The sequence below is a fragment of the Canis lupus genome, chromosome 13 (assembly GCF_003254725.2).
Source record: "Canis lupus dingo isolate Sandy chromosome 13, ASM325472v2, whole genome shotgun sequence".
NCBI lineage: Eukaryota > Metazoa > Chordata > Mammalia > Carnivora > Canidae > Canis > Canis lupus.
The window spans coordinates 17697594-17714373 of NC_064255.1; the positions used below are offsets into that span (position 1 = coordinate 17697594).

The 16780-nt window shown below is 41.3% G+C and overlaps 1 protein-coding gene across 3 annotated transcripts in view; it reads right to left on the minus strand.

The window, feature by feature from the left end:
- Window positions 1-1107: 1107 nt before the first annotated feature.
- SAMD12 (sterile alpha motif domain containing 12) overlaps window positions 1108-16780 on the minus strand; it is a 379209-nt gene continuing 363536 nt past the window's right edge. For all 3 annotated transcript variants that reach the window (XR_007401517.1, XM_025451023.3, XM_049092616.1), the window contains one exon: window positions 1108-9531. Coding sequence is in view for 2 of the 3 variants with exons in the window: in XM_025451023.3 (XP_025306808.1) it covers window positions 9509-9531 (23 nt within the window). In the remaining variant the exon portion in view is untranslated. The remainder of the gene's footprint in view (window positions 9532-16780) is intronic.

Below are 16780 nucleotides of genomic sequence, written 5' to 3' on the forward strand. Positions count from 1 at the left end.
GAGCAGCAGAAAATTGTGCTTTTAGAGTCGTAAGGCAGATGTAGAAGGTTTACACACCGAGTCAGTAGCCTACCTAAAAGATTATTGCAGGTTTTGCTTTTGGAAAACTTTTCGGGAAGCGGGAGGAAACCCCCCCAAATTATATTCACAGTAAACCTGTAATAAAAAAGGCAGTGAGAGTTTCCTTTCTTTTTCATGCAATTTATAAGTGCCTTTTCTTTTCTGGGAAAGAAGAGTTTCCATAGTACAAGTCAAAGCAATTCATCATATTCAGTAAAGTCATAGTGGCTCTTAGTACTCATTAGGATGTTTCCTTGAGTAAAGGAAGGGTGGAAATGGTGGAGCAGGTAAAATGGTCCGTTGTTTATATTTGGTACATTGTATTATTTAGTTAAATTTTTTTTTATTTGAGAAAAAATGTTTGGCATCCCTTCAATACGTGGTTGAGACTGGAGTATATCCACATGTTTGCTGAAATAAAGAACTGGCTATGCCACATCTGTTTTGGAGAACAATTAGTTTCGGCCCCCAGATCTCTTGGTCAGGTGTTATTTGAAGGTCAGTATCTCTACCGATAAAATACTGTAACTGATAGCTTACAGTTGGTCACTACCTGAGACAGATGGCACTGGAGGCGCTTGGGAATGCCATCAATCATGCTATTATAAGCACTCAAGACTCTCTGGGGTGAGAGTAAATTGGTGGACCAAGGTCTGTTGTCCCATCTCTTCCCAGGGTGTTACCATATCTGGAGACCAAAAGAATTGTGTCTTTTTGCCTGGCTGTGCTCACCACTAAAGCCTTCAGTGGTAATAGCAATCACGCTGGTGGGATTCGTTGCTGGGGGAGTTCTGTGTGCTGGGAGCTGGAGGGAGGCCACCAATTCATTTCACATATATTATTTCTCCAGGAAACACAGCATAATTGAGGACAATTTTCCACCATGAATTGCATCATTAGCTAACACAGGGAAAGTGAAATGCTGTTAACTTTTCTTTTCCTTCTGCAAAGCTGATGAGCTGAAGAAAACAGAAATAAAAAGTTTAATGTGATTTTTTTCTAAGGATATATGTTGAAAATCAGAATCAAAACACTTTTACACGGTAATAGAAATCCCACATTTTAATACATTGCCATGCACATAAGGAATCAAGTAATGCTGAATACAAAATAGTCAGATATACAAAATGATAAAGCAGATTTTCAAGCCCGATAGAGATCATGCTCACAGATACAAGGGGGCAAAAATCTGTACAGTTTCATTTCTATCAATTTAAAAAGAATCATGCCCCCCAACTCTTTTTTTGACGACAACCCAACACAGAAAGAAACATTATAAGAAAATATAAAGGAGACCCAGAGGGAATTGCCAAGTTGAGAGCTGCTTAAGATATGGAAATCGTTGGTTCAAGATTGTGGTGCACAATAATTCTTATGTTTAGAGAAAAAAGTTTCTAAACATTGTATGCCCTGGGAACCCAGGGAACCAAAGTGAACATCCAACAGAAAAGGCACTCTGATTTTACCATGTAACTTGCTTGGGTCCTCCTAAGTCTAGTCCTGGGAGTTTTTCTAGGGTGCATAGAGAAAAAAAACCACAGATGTGGGCAATGGATAAGGAAAATACTTATTTAATTAACCACTCTTAGGGGACTAAGAGAGTTCAGACTGCTGGTTTAACTACTCACTTAAGGAAGCTATAAAACTTTCTACCCTCGATGTAGGCTTTTGTATTATGAAACGTGCTTTTATAGCCGTGTTTGTTAGTGTTTGTAAAACCGTGAACCAATTTTTTTCATGAGATTTTCCCCTCTTATACCCTACTGAGAGCACTGGTCTTCCATTCAGTTCACATTGTGTGATTTTTCTTCCTTTCTTGCCTAGAACAAATACTAAAATACAGTAGCTCATCAATGAAGTTCAATGTGCCTCTCTGCTTCCTGTGACCCTCTATTTGTCAACTTCACACTTTCACTGGTCTTCTCCAACTCAGAGATTGGCGATTTTTGAGTGCACTAAGCCAAACCTGAGGCTCTCTCCCTCAGCTAGGTCAACTCTAAGTCTTTTGGAGGCAGAGAAGTGGAGATAGATGGGCACCTAAGCCATAGGCTCTGCAGACTGGTCCCCATACATTAGATAAAGCTTGTGTGTATATATGCAAAATGCTGATTGTTACTTTCTTTTCACCCTTTCTTTTCTTTTCTAATCCCAGGATGGGCTCTCAGTAGTACCAGCTACAAGGAGAAAGGATAAAGAGAAAGGGCTCACAAGTAAATAAAGCCCAGGTCCCTGTGATAATTGCACATATATTAGTGGTATGGAACACCTCCCCTTAGCTCCTTTTATTTAGCCTGCAAACATTCCTGCCTGCTAAGGTGACAGATGAGCAGAAGCCTAGAGAGACCGGCAATTTCTGTTGAATCCAAGTATTCTTGAATTCAAAACCTCTTCTTCCCCTTTCTCAGAGCAGTGCCAGATCCACAAAGTCCTAAGAATAACTCAACTACATAAGCCACAACAGATCAATATTTTCTTTTCTCAAGTACTTTTTACTGCTAATAAGTAATTTTGTTACAATATTGATCTTCTCTAAAGTTTTGGGGGCAGCTACTTAATTTAGTGGCTAATGATATTAAATAGTTGGATTAATTGGAGCTACAGTAGTATGGCTTAATGGCACAAGAGTTTCAGTGCAATTAGTTTCAAACATTTGTGCTGGCTTGGCTTTTCAACAGACTAGCTGCTTCTGTGCCAATCATGACTGAAACTTTTGCAGTGCAAAGTCAAGAGCCTAACATTATTCAGCTCAGCAGTGTGAACTTCACTAGCCAAGCCTTGGTCTCCTCAAACATGGCCTTGAAGGGATAGCATTTTTCTTTTGGTGGAGAAAAGATAATGGTGGACATGCCATTCAGACCTCCCAGAGCACCTTCAAATTGTCTATGTGTGAGTTTAAGCAAGTGGAACCCCAACGACCCCCAGGGTGGCCAACACTCACTGAAGAGGCTAATGCTTCTCTTTCTAGTGACTGGAGATGAGAGTTACATTACAATGGAAAAGACAGTTTCCAGTGTTCAAACACCAGTATGTGGCCCCCAGCCTCTCCCCAGCCCCTCCAATCTGACCCAATTCTCTTTAGGTTTACCTCCTACAAACAGGGGCCTGTTGATGTGAAAAAGAACCTGGTCACATGCTTCAAAACTTCTGCAGTTGATGTGTGGGAAAACATTCTCAGTCCTTCTCCTGTATGGGAAATAGGTATGGGGACTGTTTGAAGCTACCACAGAATAAGCAGGCAGCTCCCAATGCAAAGCACTAAATGCAGTTGATGGTGGTCAATAAAAAATACTGGATATATATATATATATATATATATATATATAAAATTCTAATTGATTTAGGGGTCATATAATCAAAGACCATGGCAGTGCTCAACCCAAATCATATTCTTGAAATTATGCATGAATAGGGAGACTATCCAGAGCTTCAAAAGGTGTCTTCATGGTCCTTGCGCTATCTTGAGAGGGGGTGGAATGGGGGTGAGGCTGGGCAGGCCAACTTCCTCTGCGGATGGGAGAAGCCCACCATCAGTTTGTGGAACAGAGCAACCACCAGACATTCGCATTTAATGGCAAGCAAGTATTTCTTCAAAGTTATGTCACAAAAGCAGTTCCCCCACTGCAGGACAAATAATGACCTAATAAGAATCTCTCTTGTTTTAGATTTTTTTTTTTTTTTTTTTTTTTTTAAAGAGTTAAGCTCTTGAAAATGTTTTTATAGAATTTGGAGAGAATGGTATTTAAATACAATCACACATAACAGATCTGTGAGCTCTTGCATATCAACCCAGTTTAGAATTTTACATTTGATAGCTATGTGTGTGCCCTAACAGGCAAAGCCAAGTGGAGAGCAGCCCGTTTACTTCCTTTGATCCAAACAACTGAAATTTAAAAGGTTTTAAGCAATGCAGAAAGCAACCAGCAGAGGCTTCAGTGTCTTCAGTGTTTTGGGTGTTAGCCTCTCCAGCTGGATTAATGTCACAGTCTCTGTGTCATTCATATCAGTGGGGCTGTTTCTATCACTCTGCACTTGAGGCAGAAAGGCCTGGTTTTAAGAGCCTTTCTAAGGCTTCTGGAAATGTTGGAGGTTTGGAACAACAACAGCAACAAAACAAGCCATTAAAGAAATGAAACCCCTGAACCATTGGCTCCAAAATATGAAAAGAATATGTATAATCAGAAAGACTGTATCTACAACACTTATTATGTCAACGAGTCAATTGCAATTCAGTGCAAGTCATAGGGTTACTTTGAAATGTTATTAGGTGTATGTTGTTGGTTCCTTTTAGTGCTTGACGTAATTGGAGAAGGGAGGCTCTGAAGTAAGAATGCTTGGGGCTCTTCAAGATTGTAAAATAGCCCTACATGGTGCATAAATCTCCAATCTTGCAAAGCCTTTAACACGCATTTTCTGCTGTTCTGTGGAAGTCATTTGTCAGTCTTTGTGCTGTCGGGCAGAAGGTCTAAAACTGATCCCATTCTCACTGCCACTTCCCCTTTGCATTTATCCTATAGGTGAATTTCATCTTTAAATTTCTAGATCTCAGGAATGATGCTCTGCACTCCTCCCACCCCCTACTTCCAGAATTTTCCCTGCAGGGCCAAAATGATGGCCAGAAGAGAACCAGTGTGATACATCCCTCTAGCACCTTCCCGTATAAGAATCTCCAGGGAAGGATCTATTTTATTCTGTTTATTAAGGTGGGGAAGAACCTCTCTGTGCACATGGCCAACTTTTTCTCAAGCTGCCCACAGGTGATTAGCTTTCAAAAGAATGTCCCTGTCTCCCCACAAGAGTAAGTCACCAGAGCAAAATAATGGAAATGTGGTTCTGTTTGACCTGGAAACTATGCAGTGGTGCCAAGGAATCAAGCATATTGATAAAGGAGAATTCATGAGGCAGTTTTCTGGCTACAGGATTAGGTGAGATCTTAAGAAACAAAGGAGCAGGACCTCCTTGTCTTTGAAGTAGAGTCCCCAGCTGTGCCCTGTGCAGAAGCATCTCCTGGTCTGTCCTCCCTCATAATCTCATGGGTTCTGTTTTGATTAGCAGCTTTGACCAGTCACTCCCTAGAGATGTGAATCCACATCTGTTTGGGCAGCGAACCCTCACCAACGTCAATCATAAGAATGAACTAGGGGTGGTGAAGGGGAGGGGGGGTAGGGGTGAATGGGTGACGGACACTGAGGGGGGCACTTGACGGGATGAGCACTGGGTGTTATTCTGTATGATGGCAAATTGAACACCAATAAAAAATAAATTTATTATTTAAAAAAAAAGAAAACCACAAAAGGACAAATCAATGTATTAAATAAAAATAAAATGGTAAAAAAAAAGAAGGAATTATTAGTCAGTATTGGGGGAAAAAGGAGACGGTTAAGTTTTTCTGTTTGAGTTCTTTATAGAATACTCAAAATCTACCCAAAGAATTGTATTAAAAGAAGAGATTAAAAAAAAAAAAAAAGCAAAAGAGTGGGGTGGAAAGGGTTGTGGGAGAGGTGAATAAAAACAGCCTTTAAGGCATAAAAGAATTTATGTCATTTTCAAAGATTAGATTTTTAAAAAGAGTCTATGGCAATCTTAAGTCTAGTTGTCAAGTAACAAAATTACTCTAAAGAATGTAGAGGAAAACATCACAAAGAATGGAGCAGCTAATGGCACAGGGAAGAGGAGGTTTAGGTAAAGCTAAAGTACTAAGGGGGTCGTGAAAACTTTTCTTCCCAGAGACTTTTATTGTTCCTATCCAAAATCAATCATGTGGCATTCGCAGACAAAGGAAGCCTTTGCACGTAACACTGGGGTAAATCCATTAGAGGTTTCTATCCTTCTTTTATATTTGTGAGTACGGTTGATAGTCCTTCTCCCCATGAGTGTTAAAAATGGAAGAATCTCCTCAGAACGGAGGACTGTTAACATCTGTCTCTGCAACTGAGAAGTGACTTGGGAGAGGACTCGGGGTTGCTTCCCCCGTTCTGGAGGTAGAAGTCAAATGTGCAGTTACACAGCTCACGGAGCCTGAGCAGGGGGCTGAAGGGCCGCCATTACCCATAAGAAAGTTTATAGGATCTCTATCCCCTAGGTATGTCTTAAACTACTGAAGTGATTCGCTTTTTCACCCTAGCAGAACCACGGATGATGCTCTGCATTTTAAATTCGGTTCGGAAGCTGGAACAAGCTAATCCCCTTGGCACCCCAGAGAGTCTGATAATTATTCATTTCTCGTCATTCCCAAGAGTGTCTTTCCCCACACAAGTGTGGGTGTCAGCCTTTCAATAAAAAGTGTAGCAGAGGTTTAAGTAACAGGAAAAGTTAAGCATCAACAGTTTATAGCCCTTAGACATCAAAATATTTATCCTTTACCTCCTGGTTCTCCTGCTGCCTACTGAAACAAAAGTCCCCACAGCCATTCCTGAACTTCTGGGAGGAAAAAGTTCCTACACACATCTCAGGAAGAAGGTAGAGCACAGCAGGAAGTAATGGCGGGAAATGGTGGATGAACATGGAACGAAGAATTGTGGAGGCTGCGAAGGAACTCGTGTCTCCATTTTGCCGGTTAGCAAGGGAATGCTCAGATTTTTTATGCCACCACGTTTCCAAAACTATCCCCCCCCCCCCCAAGTGATTTCATAATGAGGTCCACAGTTTGGAAAACAGTCATAGCTCATAGGCAAATAACGTGGTGTTCTGGGAATTAAGGCATTTATAGAGACGCCATCTTCAACTGGGTTCTTTCATCATCTTCAATTTTGCCTTTTCCCATCTCCACCCTTATCTGTCACCTTTTCATAATCTGTCAGCACACTTGTAGCTACATTAAAAAAAAAAAAAAAAGAGGCTAGGAAACTCGACTTATTTAATTGTTCAGAACATATTTTACGAAGGCCAAAGAAAGGATGAACCACTATCATTTAATGACTGACTGTGCCATAAAGCGTATCCAGTTTTCCAAGGTTGTTAGCCACAGTCTCAGAATGACCCTGAATTAATAAACCAATTAATTCCCAGCTACAGTATCTTAGCACCTGACAGTCATTCTTCTGGATTCAGGAGGCCCTATTCTGGGTCCCCTGGACTATACTGAGAACTGCAGCTTCAGAAAATCTGGCATAATGACCAATGTTGGTGCCTGTGTAAAGGATGGGAATACAGATGACCAAGGTGAACATCCAGGAAAGCAACCGAAAGCTGCTTTAGGAAGCTCTAACCAGCTAAGTCTGGGCCTGGGAAAGGTCTGATGTATACAAGGATGCAAATATGTGGCCTCATGCTGCCTACTACCACTTCCTCCACTGTCTACTTCCACAGGCAAGGGAACAGCCTGCTGCCTTGTGCATTTTGTGAGGTTACTCTGGAAGTGGGGAAAGCTGTCTGAATTGTGTTTCCATTGTGGAAAAGCCAAGATGGGGGCAGTGTCTAGGGGGAGGAGATACTGTTCCAGAAGGGCATGGGGAGTCTGCCTCGTACTCTGTTGTTACCCCAACACAATGCTTGGCACGTAGTAGGTGCTTCACAAATCCTTGCTAAATAAAAGAAAGAATGAAAGAAGAAGGAAGCCCTGCTGTTGGAATTGAAACTCAGGGGGTGGGCAGTAGTGTTTGGAATGTTATCTCCAGGGGTATGGACAGCCAGGGTTTGGCCGCCTCATTCTGGATTTGTAAAGAATTAGGGTCTGTGAGAGCCTGATGGTCCTGGTGCTGACCTGTCATAAGGCCAGATCTTGATGGTGACTGAAAACTCTTCTGAGCTCCCTCTCCAAAGCCCCTTCCTCTGGCAATAACAGCTTGACAGGTTTGTGGTGAGTCATCCTATGAGGTGACTCACCCGAATCACATTCGGTTCTCTTTCCCTTCCCCTGTCAGCTTTCCTGATCTCAGGTGGGGGTATTTTCCAATGTGTTGTGCATTTCCTGAGACACCCCCCCGCCCCCGCCAAGGGAGAGCAGATCATGAGTGCTTGTATGGAGACCCCCTCCTAAAATGCCAAATTTCCTTGTACTGGCAGGGCCCCAGGGTTGTTATGCATATTTAAAGGAAAGTCTCTGGTACCTGTCAGTCCCAGATTGGGATTGTGAGTACACAGAATATATTTGCTGAATTTTTGATTCAGCCAAGTTTATATTTTCAAGGGGGAAAACAAAGCTAAAGTATTATGTAGGGTCAGTCAATATGGACATCTCTCTAATGCCCAAAGACAAGCAATAACTGGGTTGATCAGTTTCCTAGGACTGTGCTTTGTTGTAAGATGTAGTAAAAAAAATAATTAATTGTGGAGAGAATCCCAGAAAGGATTAAAAGGGACTAGTCGGTTCTCTATGGAGGTAGGAACCTAGTATGAATTGGGCCCTTCCCCTTCCTTAGGCACGCAAGGGGACACCTGTTGTCTCCCCTCTTCAGAGAGCTGTGATTTAAACTTGACCTAGAAAGTCTCCTAAAGTCGTAAAGCCAGACCAACACAGGAAAACTGCATTCTTTTCTCCTTACCCTCAATCCACCATGGTCTTTGACTAAAAAGCCATCTCTTTTCTCCATTGAAAATACTCTTCTATAGAAGGAGAGAGCATGTACACCGGCCACATAGAAGCCTCCTGGGTTCATCTGTATGTGGATGTGCTAAGTTGTGCCTCGGTTCCCAGCTTAGGAACAAAGAGCTAAGATACTTCAACCACCAGCCCCCTTCTACTTCCCTCTGGCACTGCAAGAAATCCAGTTGGTGGAGTAAAGTGTCAACAGGTTAAGTCTAACAGTATTGTGGCCATGTTTACACCAATCTACCACAAATGACCGGGGATATGCTAGGTGTGGAGTTTGTCTTGGACAGTCTGAGCCAGAACAAGGACGAGATTTATAAAAGAAAAAAAAAAGAGAATACTCGCTTTTCCCACATGTACTGAACGTGCTGATTCGTTTTGGTGTAGTGTTCTCAGGTAAAGTGCTTAAGAGTTGGACAGAACACCTTTAAGACACCATAACTAACGTAATCAAGACATGTTTACATTCCTACCAGGGCAGAATATTGTGAACACTTCCACTGAGATTGCAGAACTGCTGTGATTTTTTTTTCTAACACATCATGCCATCTGCACACATAATAAAATAATCCAGTAGTTGCCATGCTAAAATAGGACTTCTAGTGAAGGGCACAGACAGCTCCCTGAAGGGAGCTTGAGTTATGCACAGTGATGAAAACTGGAAGCAATTTTCCAGCTAGTGGTCTGCCAATGACCACTTGGAACCAGTTGGCACTGTATATTATGCACCTCATTTTAAAATCCACAGCAAACTAAGATTTTTCCAAAGCCCATAATCTTGACTGAATGGGTCAGTTAATCTGGTTAATCTGTCAATGCTCCATGGATATCTTCGGGCAGTGCCATGAGTTAGTCTCTCCGTGAGGAACAGGCCACGTTCATATCAGCTGGCAGGACAGCAGCTTGGAAGGCTAACCACGTTTACGGAGAACCCTCGGTGGAGGCTGTAAGACGAAAAGGGAAAAATGCAGTGAGTCATTTCTTCATGTTCCCAGATGCTGGTATGTAGCAATTATCCTACTCAAACAAATCCTACATCCTTAGGTCAAAGAGAAATCTCTAACAGAGATAATAGTTACTCAACTCCAGGACAAATTTATGGTGGTTTGTATTCTTGGAATGTCCTTCCACCATTTGGCAGAGCGTGGAAGACATCCATCTCAGGGACTGGCGAAGTTGCCTGGAAGGCAAGGCAAAATCAGGCCTCTGGAACTAGCATTCATCCCTCACTGGTCTGTGATTTGCTACATTGTGGAATTTCATGTCTTTACCTGATCTGGAACAAGATCAGATTGGGAGTGGTATGAAGGCGTGTGTGTGTGTGTGTGTGTGGTGGTGGTGGTGGTGGTGGTGGTGGTGGGAGTGGAGATAATGATGGTTTTATTCATTAGAGAGCTTTCCTGGGATAAAAAGCAGAAGGAAATGTTGAAAGCAGTATGGCTGGAGCTCCTGAATTTGCTGGGTGAAAAGTGAGACTGGCTGAGCAGGAGGTCAAGGACAGAGAAAGTCATCAAAGTCTGATCAGAGATTGAACTACCTGCATTGCAACCTTGCTTTTGACTTTGGGAATGTTGGCATAGATATGTCTTCCTGGGTTTTGTAACTATTTATTTTATATTTTTCTTATCATTTTATCTGAGTCCTCCCTATAGTTCCTCATTTATTAGTTAATATGGGAGTGCCACTGAATGTTTTGTTATAAAAATATCAACATTAGCTTTATTTAATACACAAAACTATTGGGCAATGAAAGAGAAAGATACCAAGAGTTCTTGATGTTAAAAAGAAAAAAAAAAATCCTACCTAGGTTTTAAAACTGGCTTTTCAAAATATGAGAGAATGCAAAATTTATTAAGCAAATGTTTGATTAAAACTTGCTATTTTTGGGATCCCTGAGTGGCGCAGCGGTTTAGCGCCTGCCTTTGGCCCAGGGCGCGATCCTGGAGACCCAGGATCGAATCCCATGTCGGGCTCCCGGTGCATGGAGCCTGCTTCTCCCTCCTCCTGTGTCTCTGCCTCTCTCTCTCTCTCTCTCTCTCTCTCTCTGTGACTATCATAAATAAATAAAAAAAAAATTAATAAAAAAAACTTGCTATTTTTGACAATGTAAAAACAAAAGTAAGGTACTATATAAGTGTACTAAATATAAAATAATACACACTACTGATATGGTTGTAATGAAAGTAGGATACTAATATATTGCTGATGGCATTGTAAAGTGGAAAAATAATGTCAGTTTATTTAAAAACTATTAAAAATTCACATTCTTTGACTCATTGTTCCCATTCAAGGAGTGTATCCTAAGGAAATAATCTAAAATATGAGAGAAACTGTACACACAGATATATAACCTAGAGGTTATTTATAATAGTGGGAAGATTGGAAAATAAGTCTCCCATTGTTCAAAGTGTAGGTTAAATAAATGACGGCGCATTAACAAGATGGATGCTCATGTGGCTATCAAAGTAGTAATTATGATGATTATGCAGCTACGTGTTAAAGGTATGGTATACTACAATATGCATAGAAAAGAACTCTAAGTAAAATGAGGAAGATGCTAGGATTTTATTATTGTTTCTTTAAATATTTTGCAAAACAACAAAAATCAGGTTCACAAGAATGCAGATTGACTAATGAGCACTAACTAAAGCATCCATACTAATAGTAATACTACCTCAAAGATAACTACTTTGCAGTTTCATTAAGAGATAACACTCCAGTAATATTGAAGGGGCGAATAGAAACCAACATGAATACAAATCTATCCAGGTCAACCTGCAATGGACGAGTGCAGCCTAGAAAAACCACATGGATTTCTGGGAACCAGACACAGTATAGCATCCTTTTGGGATTTTTGCTAAAATCAGCCCTAGAATAGAGAACCCAGAAATGGAAGCTCAACTCTATAGTCAATTAATCTTTGACAAGGTAGGAAAGAATATTCGATGGAAAAGTCTCTTCAACAAATGGTGTTGGAAAAATTGGACAGTGACATTCAGAAGAATGAAACTGGACCATTTTCTTACACCACACACAAGAATAAGCTCAAAATGGATGAAAGACCTAAATGTGAGACAGGAATCCATCAAAATCGTAGAGGAGAACACAGGTAGCAACCTCTTTGACCTTGGCTGCAGCAACTTCTTGCTAGACACATCTTCAAAGGCAAGGGAAACAAAAGCAAAAATGAACTATTGGGACTTCATCAAGATAAAAAGCTTTTGCACAGCAAAGGAAAGAGTCACAAAACTAAAAGACAACCTATGGAATGGGAGAAGATATTTACAAATGTCTTATCAGATAAAGGGCTACTATCCAAAACCATAAAGAACTTAGCAAATTCAACATCCAAAAAACAAATAATCCAGTCAACAAATGGGCAGAAGACATGAACAGACATTTCTCCAAAGAAGACATACAAATGGCCAACAGACACATGAAAAAAATGCTCAACATCACTCGGCATCAGGGAAATACAGATCACCACAATGAGATACCACCTCACAAAAGGCTAACATTAACAACTTAGGAAACCACAAATGTTGGTGAGGATGTGGAGAAAGGGGAGTTCAAACTGGTATATCCACTCTGGAAAATAGTATGGAGGTTCCTAAAAAATAGAGCTACCCTATGACCCAGCAATTGCGCTACTAGGTATTTATCCAAAGGATACAAACAGTGATTCAAAGGGGCACATAGGCCCCATTTATAGCAGCAATGTCTGCAATAGCCAAACTATGGAAAGAGCCCAAATGTCTATTGACAGATGAATGGATAGAGAAGATGTGGCATGCGCACGCGCGCGCGCACACACACACACACACACACACACACACAGAAATATTACTCGGCCATTGAAAAGAATGAAATTCGCCATTTGCAACAATATGGAAGGAAATAGAGGGTGTTATGTTAAGTGAAATAAGTCAGAGAAAGACAAATATCATATGATTTCACTCATATGCAGAATTTAAGAAACAAAACAGTTGAACATGGGGGAAGGGATGGAAAAACAAAATAAGATGAAAACAGAGAGGGAGGCAAACGATAAGAGGCCCTTAACTCTAGGAAACAAACTAGAGGGGAGGGTTGCAGGGGGGAGGTGGGGGGGGATAGGGTAATTGGGTGATGGACATTAAGGAGGGCACTCGATGTGATGAGCAACTGATGAATCACTAAACTCTACCTCTGAAACTAATAAAAAAATCAGCTCTGATTAAATGTGTGACCTTGGAAAAGTATTTTTAAGAATAGCCATAAAAGGGCAGTCCGGTGGCTCAGCAGTTTAGTGCCACCTTTGGCCCAGGGCGTGATCCTGGAAACCCGGGATTGAGTCCCACGTCAGGGTCCCTGTGTAGAGCCTGCTTCTCCCTCTGCCTGTGTCTCTGCCTCTCTCTCTCTCTCTCTGTCTCTCATGAATAAATAAATAAAATCTTAAAAAAAATAGCCATAAAAATAAAATTTAAAAGTGAGTAATGATAATAGTGAATTCTAATTAATTACTATAGATTGGATTGGATGCTGAATCAGGAGTTGATAACTAGGCTTATCACAGCTGCTGTTTTTCCCAATAGCCATGTTTTCCACATGAACCTCTAATAGCCAATGGAAAGCAGACATGTCTAGTTTTAGGCTATAATAACCTTATAACCAAGAACATAAGCTGAACTCATTGTATTTCAGAGCTCTTTACCTGTAGTTCCCCTGTAGACTTCTTCAGAGAGGTAGGGATATCCCCATTTTATGGATAAGGAGATTAAGGCCCAGCAGTATACTAGCTTGAGGTCACACAGCTTGTGAGGATCAAATCTGTGCTCAGACTTAGGTATGTCCCATTCTAGAGTCATGCAGAAGTGACAGGGACACATGTGTAAAGTATAAATACTCAGAGCCTTTCTCATTCTCTTCTCTCCTAAGTAGGATTCTGTGTTTATCCGTAAACTCATTCGGCACAATAAAGGGCCCTGTTGGGCTCGGAAGAAAATTAAAGACTTAATTCATTTATATGAGACAGAGATGATAGGGAGAGCAGAGGGATACTCCTTAAAGAAATTGATAACGTGGAGAAGTAGAGGCCACAAAGAGACAAAGTGGGGGTTTAGAGAGTGACACAGGGGACTCAGAGCGACCGCTACCATGTGAGTCAGGCCTTTGGAAAAGAGCTGGCCAAGGAGAAGAAAGAGTGTGCTATGGCATAATGCCCCTGTGACCATCTTTCCATGGAATCAGTAAAGAATTCATTGATCTTTTATAGTTAGTTGCCTTTCATTTGAACGTGTCACTATGTTGAATTGGGCTTTATGTGGGAGCAAGAGGCCTCTGCTTAGGTTGTATGTGCCAGGTGCTGCCTAGGGTAAGGCTTGGACCACTGTCTTTCAATCCCAGATGTATAGTGATGGTCTCTGCTGTTTTCCCTTCGCTCAGGAGTTTTGTTATCTGCAATTGGAAACATGTCTTCGGGCATAGAAAAGCTACCTGAGGTCAAAATACAAAGTGGCAGTTTGCTTTTGATGGCTCTGGCTCGTTAAACGGAGAAATGTGTGCACTTTTTGCGTTCCAACCCCTGGGCTTTGGCCATCTCAGATTCCTTTCAGCTCCTAACATATACTGAGTTGTTCACAGACTTTGTTCAACCTTTCCTCCTGCCAAGATGCCTTCTTTGCGCACTCTCTAATGCTAGTGAATACATACCCCTCCATTTTCCAAGACCACCTTACGTGTCACATTCTTTACGAAGCCTTCTTTCCCCTAGATGTAGCTGACAACATCCCCCTAAAAGCCAGCACGGAATCTGAAATCTTGACCACCATACCCACCATGAACACTTTATTTTAATGTATCCATCTCTCCTAAATTTTTTGAGGCCATGTCTTTTGAGTGTGTGTCTTCCTAGTGCAAAGTGCAGTGCTAGATGTACAGAAAGTGCTTAAGGAACAGTGAAATTAATGAAGAAAGGAATGGTGTTGGAGAAGAAGAGATTTTTTTTTTCTTTTTGTTCTTTTCGGCTTAATTCAATGCTTAATTTTATAGGAGATTTAATCCTGTAGCTCAGGGCTGCATATGGAAAGGGAGATTGCTCCAATTCCTCTCTTGCCATCTAAGGACTAAAGATAAATGTGCGTGCCAGTGCTGGCTATGAATGGATTTGCAGCTAACATAAAGTAAAGGGCTCTTTTTCTGATCTCTGCTTAATGGGTCAACATTACTATTCAGGCATTCTGGGAACTAATCACCTCCTAAGTCCAATGGCTCGAGAGCCTGGGATGAGTGGAGAAGGATTTGAGTTCAGTGATTAAGGGCGTGGGCTCTGGAATCAGGCAGATCTGGGTTGACATCCCAGACTCACCACTTACCAGCTGTATGATGTTGAAAACATGAATTTGACCGGGTTTTAATTTCTTCATCTTTAAAATGGTGATGATAATCCCTACCTTACTTGGTTGCTGGAATGATAAAATGGGCTCATAGAAAAAACACTTTGCATGGTGTTTGGCAAATAGCAAATACCTGCTGAGTGATGGCTACTATTTATTATTATTATTACCATGCATTCCCAGAATTCCTTAGAGAACTGAAAGTACAAATAGGGCAATGTTCCAGTGCCACAGCTGGGGGCCAGGAAAAAAGAAACACCATGCCCAGAGGTCAAGCCTTTGCACCCTCCAGGAGAAGGATAACACTCTTCTCACCTGCCAAGACCATAGTCAACACGCCATGGCTTTCACTCTGCCCTACATTAGTGCAGACATTGACAGACCAGTCCATGATAAGGAGATTTCACTTCAAAGGCAGGAAGGGGCCGGGGAGGCAATGGCCAGCTTGGCAGAGGATTTAAGAACAGATCTGGGGCTGAGTGTATCCAGCTCCACCTTTCCCTACTCCAGCAACAAGAGGCTGATGGGATTAGTTTCTTTGGGAAGAAGAAAAGATACCTTGTAGAGGCAGCCTTACTTCTCACAAGGCTGAAGGAAAGAAACAAAAAGGTTGTTTAGTGTCTTCCATTCCAAAAGAAGAACCATATAGTAAACAAATAAATAAAATATCCTCTATCTGAAAGTGTCTTTTATGTGATTCAAGTTAGAGGGTATTGGGAGTGGACCTGAACTGCATTTTGATGTGGGGCTATTTATGTCAGGTGTGAGAGATACATTCCATAGGACATCCCCAGTCACCCTTGGATAATGGCCAATAATTAGCAGAACTGACATTTGTTGAGCCGCTACAATGAGCCAGCCAAAGTTCTGCAGGCAGTCACTCATTGGAGCTTCACCACCATCTTTGAGGGCCAAAAGAGAAGATCTTAATGCCCCTGGAAAAAATGAGGCCAGGTTCATGAACTCCTCAGTCATAATGCCAAAAGGCATAGGACTGAGACTAGAACCCAGAGCTGTTCTCACCACAGTGATTTTCTGACTCAATAAGAAACACGTGTTAGGAAAGCAAATTCCTTAACTCCTAACAGGAATGCAAGAAAGAAAGCAAGTAGCTGTATTTGTGTAAAAGAATGCTCATCAAACACAAATCCTATACATAAAGTGCCATAAGTAAGAGGTATGACCTAGAGAAAGCTAGCGCATTCCTATTTAACAGTCTGAAATCTTTCCTATGTTTAGAGCAGTAGTTCTCAACTGGGAGCAATCCCTCCTGCCCCCCGAAGGGATATCTTAACTGTCAAGAGGCACTTTTGGTCATCACAAGTAGAGGGATAACTATTGCATCTGGTGGGTAGAGGCCAGAGACCCTATAAACATCCTAGAATTGCCTTAGGACAGATCCCCCCACCCTCAAAGAATTATCCAGCCCAAAATGTCAATAGTGCTGAGGTTGGTTTAGAGGATACAGGTCCTTGTTTATCTTCTCTTCCTGGTTGTGAGCCAAATATATCACTCCCAAAATAGGCCAAGATAAAAACCAACTTAAGTTTGACTGCTGTGTGTGCAGAATATAAGGCTAAGTTCAAACCTCACTCTTTCTTCTATTCATCATTTGCTTATTTTATTTAATTTTATATTCAATGTAATCAAAACCTCTAATACTAAATCATTTCTAACTTTTAGAACTCTCGCAGGCATACCATTATAAGAATCAAGACTGGATGATTTAAACAGGTATGCTCAATTAATTAGCATGTAGGGGAGAAGTTAGGAGATAAAAGGACAAAGGGGGATTTATGTGGTAATAAAGCTCAGCTCT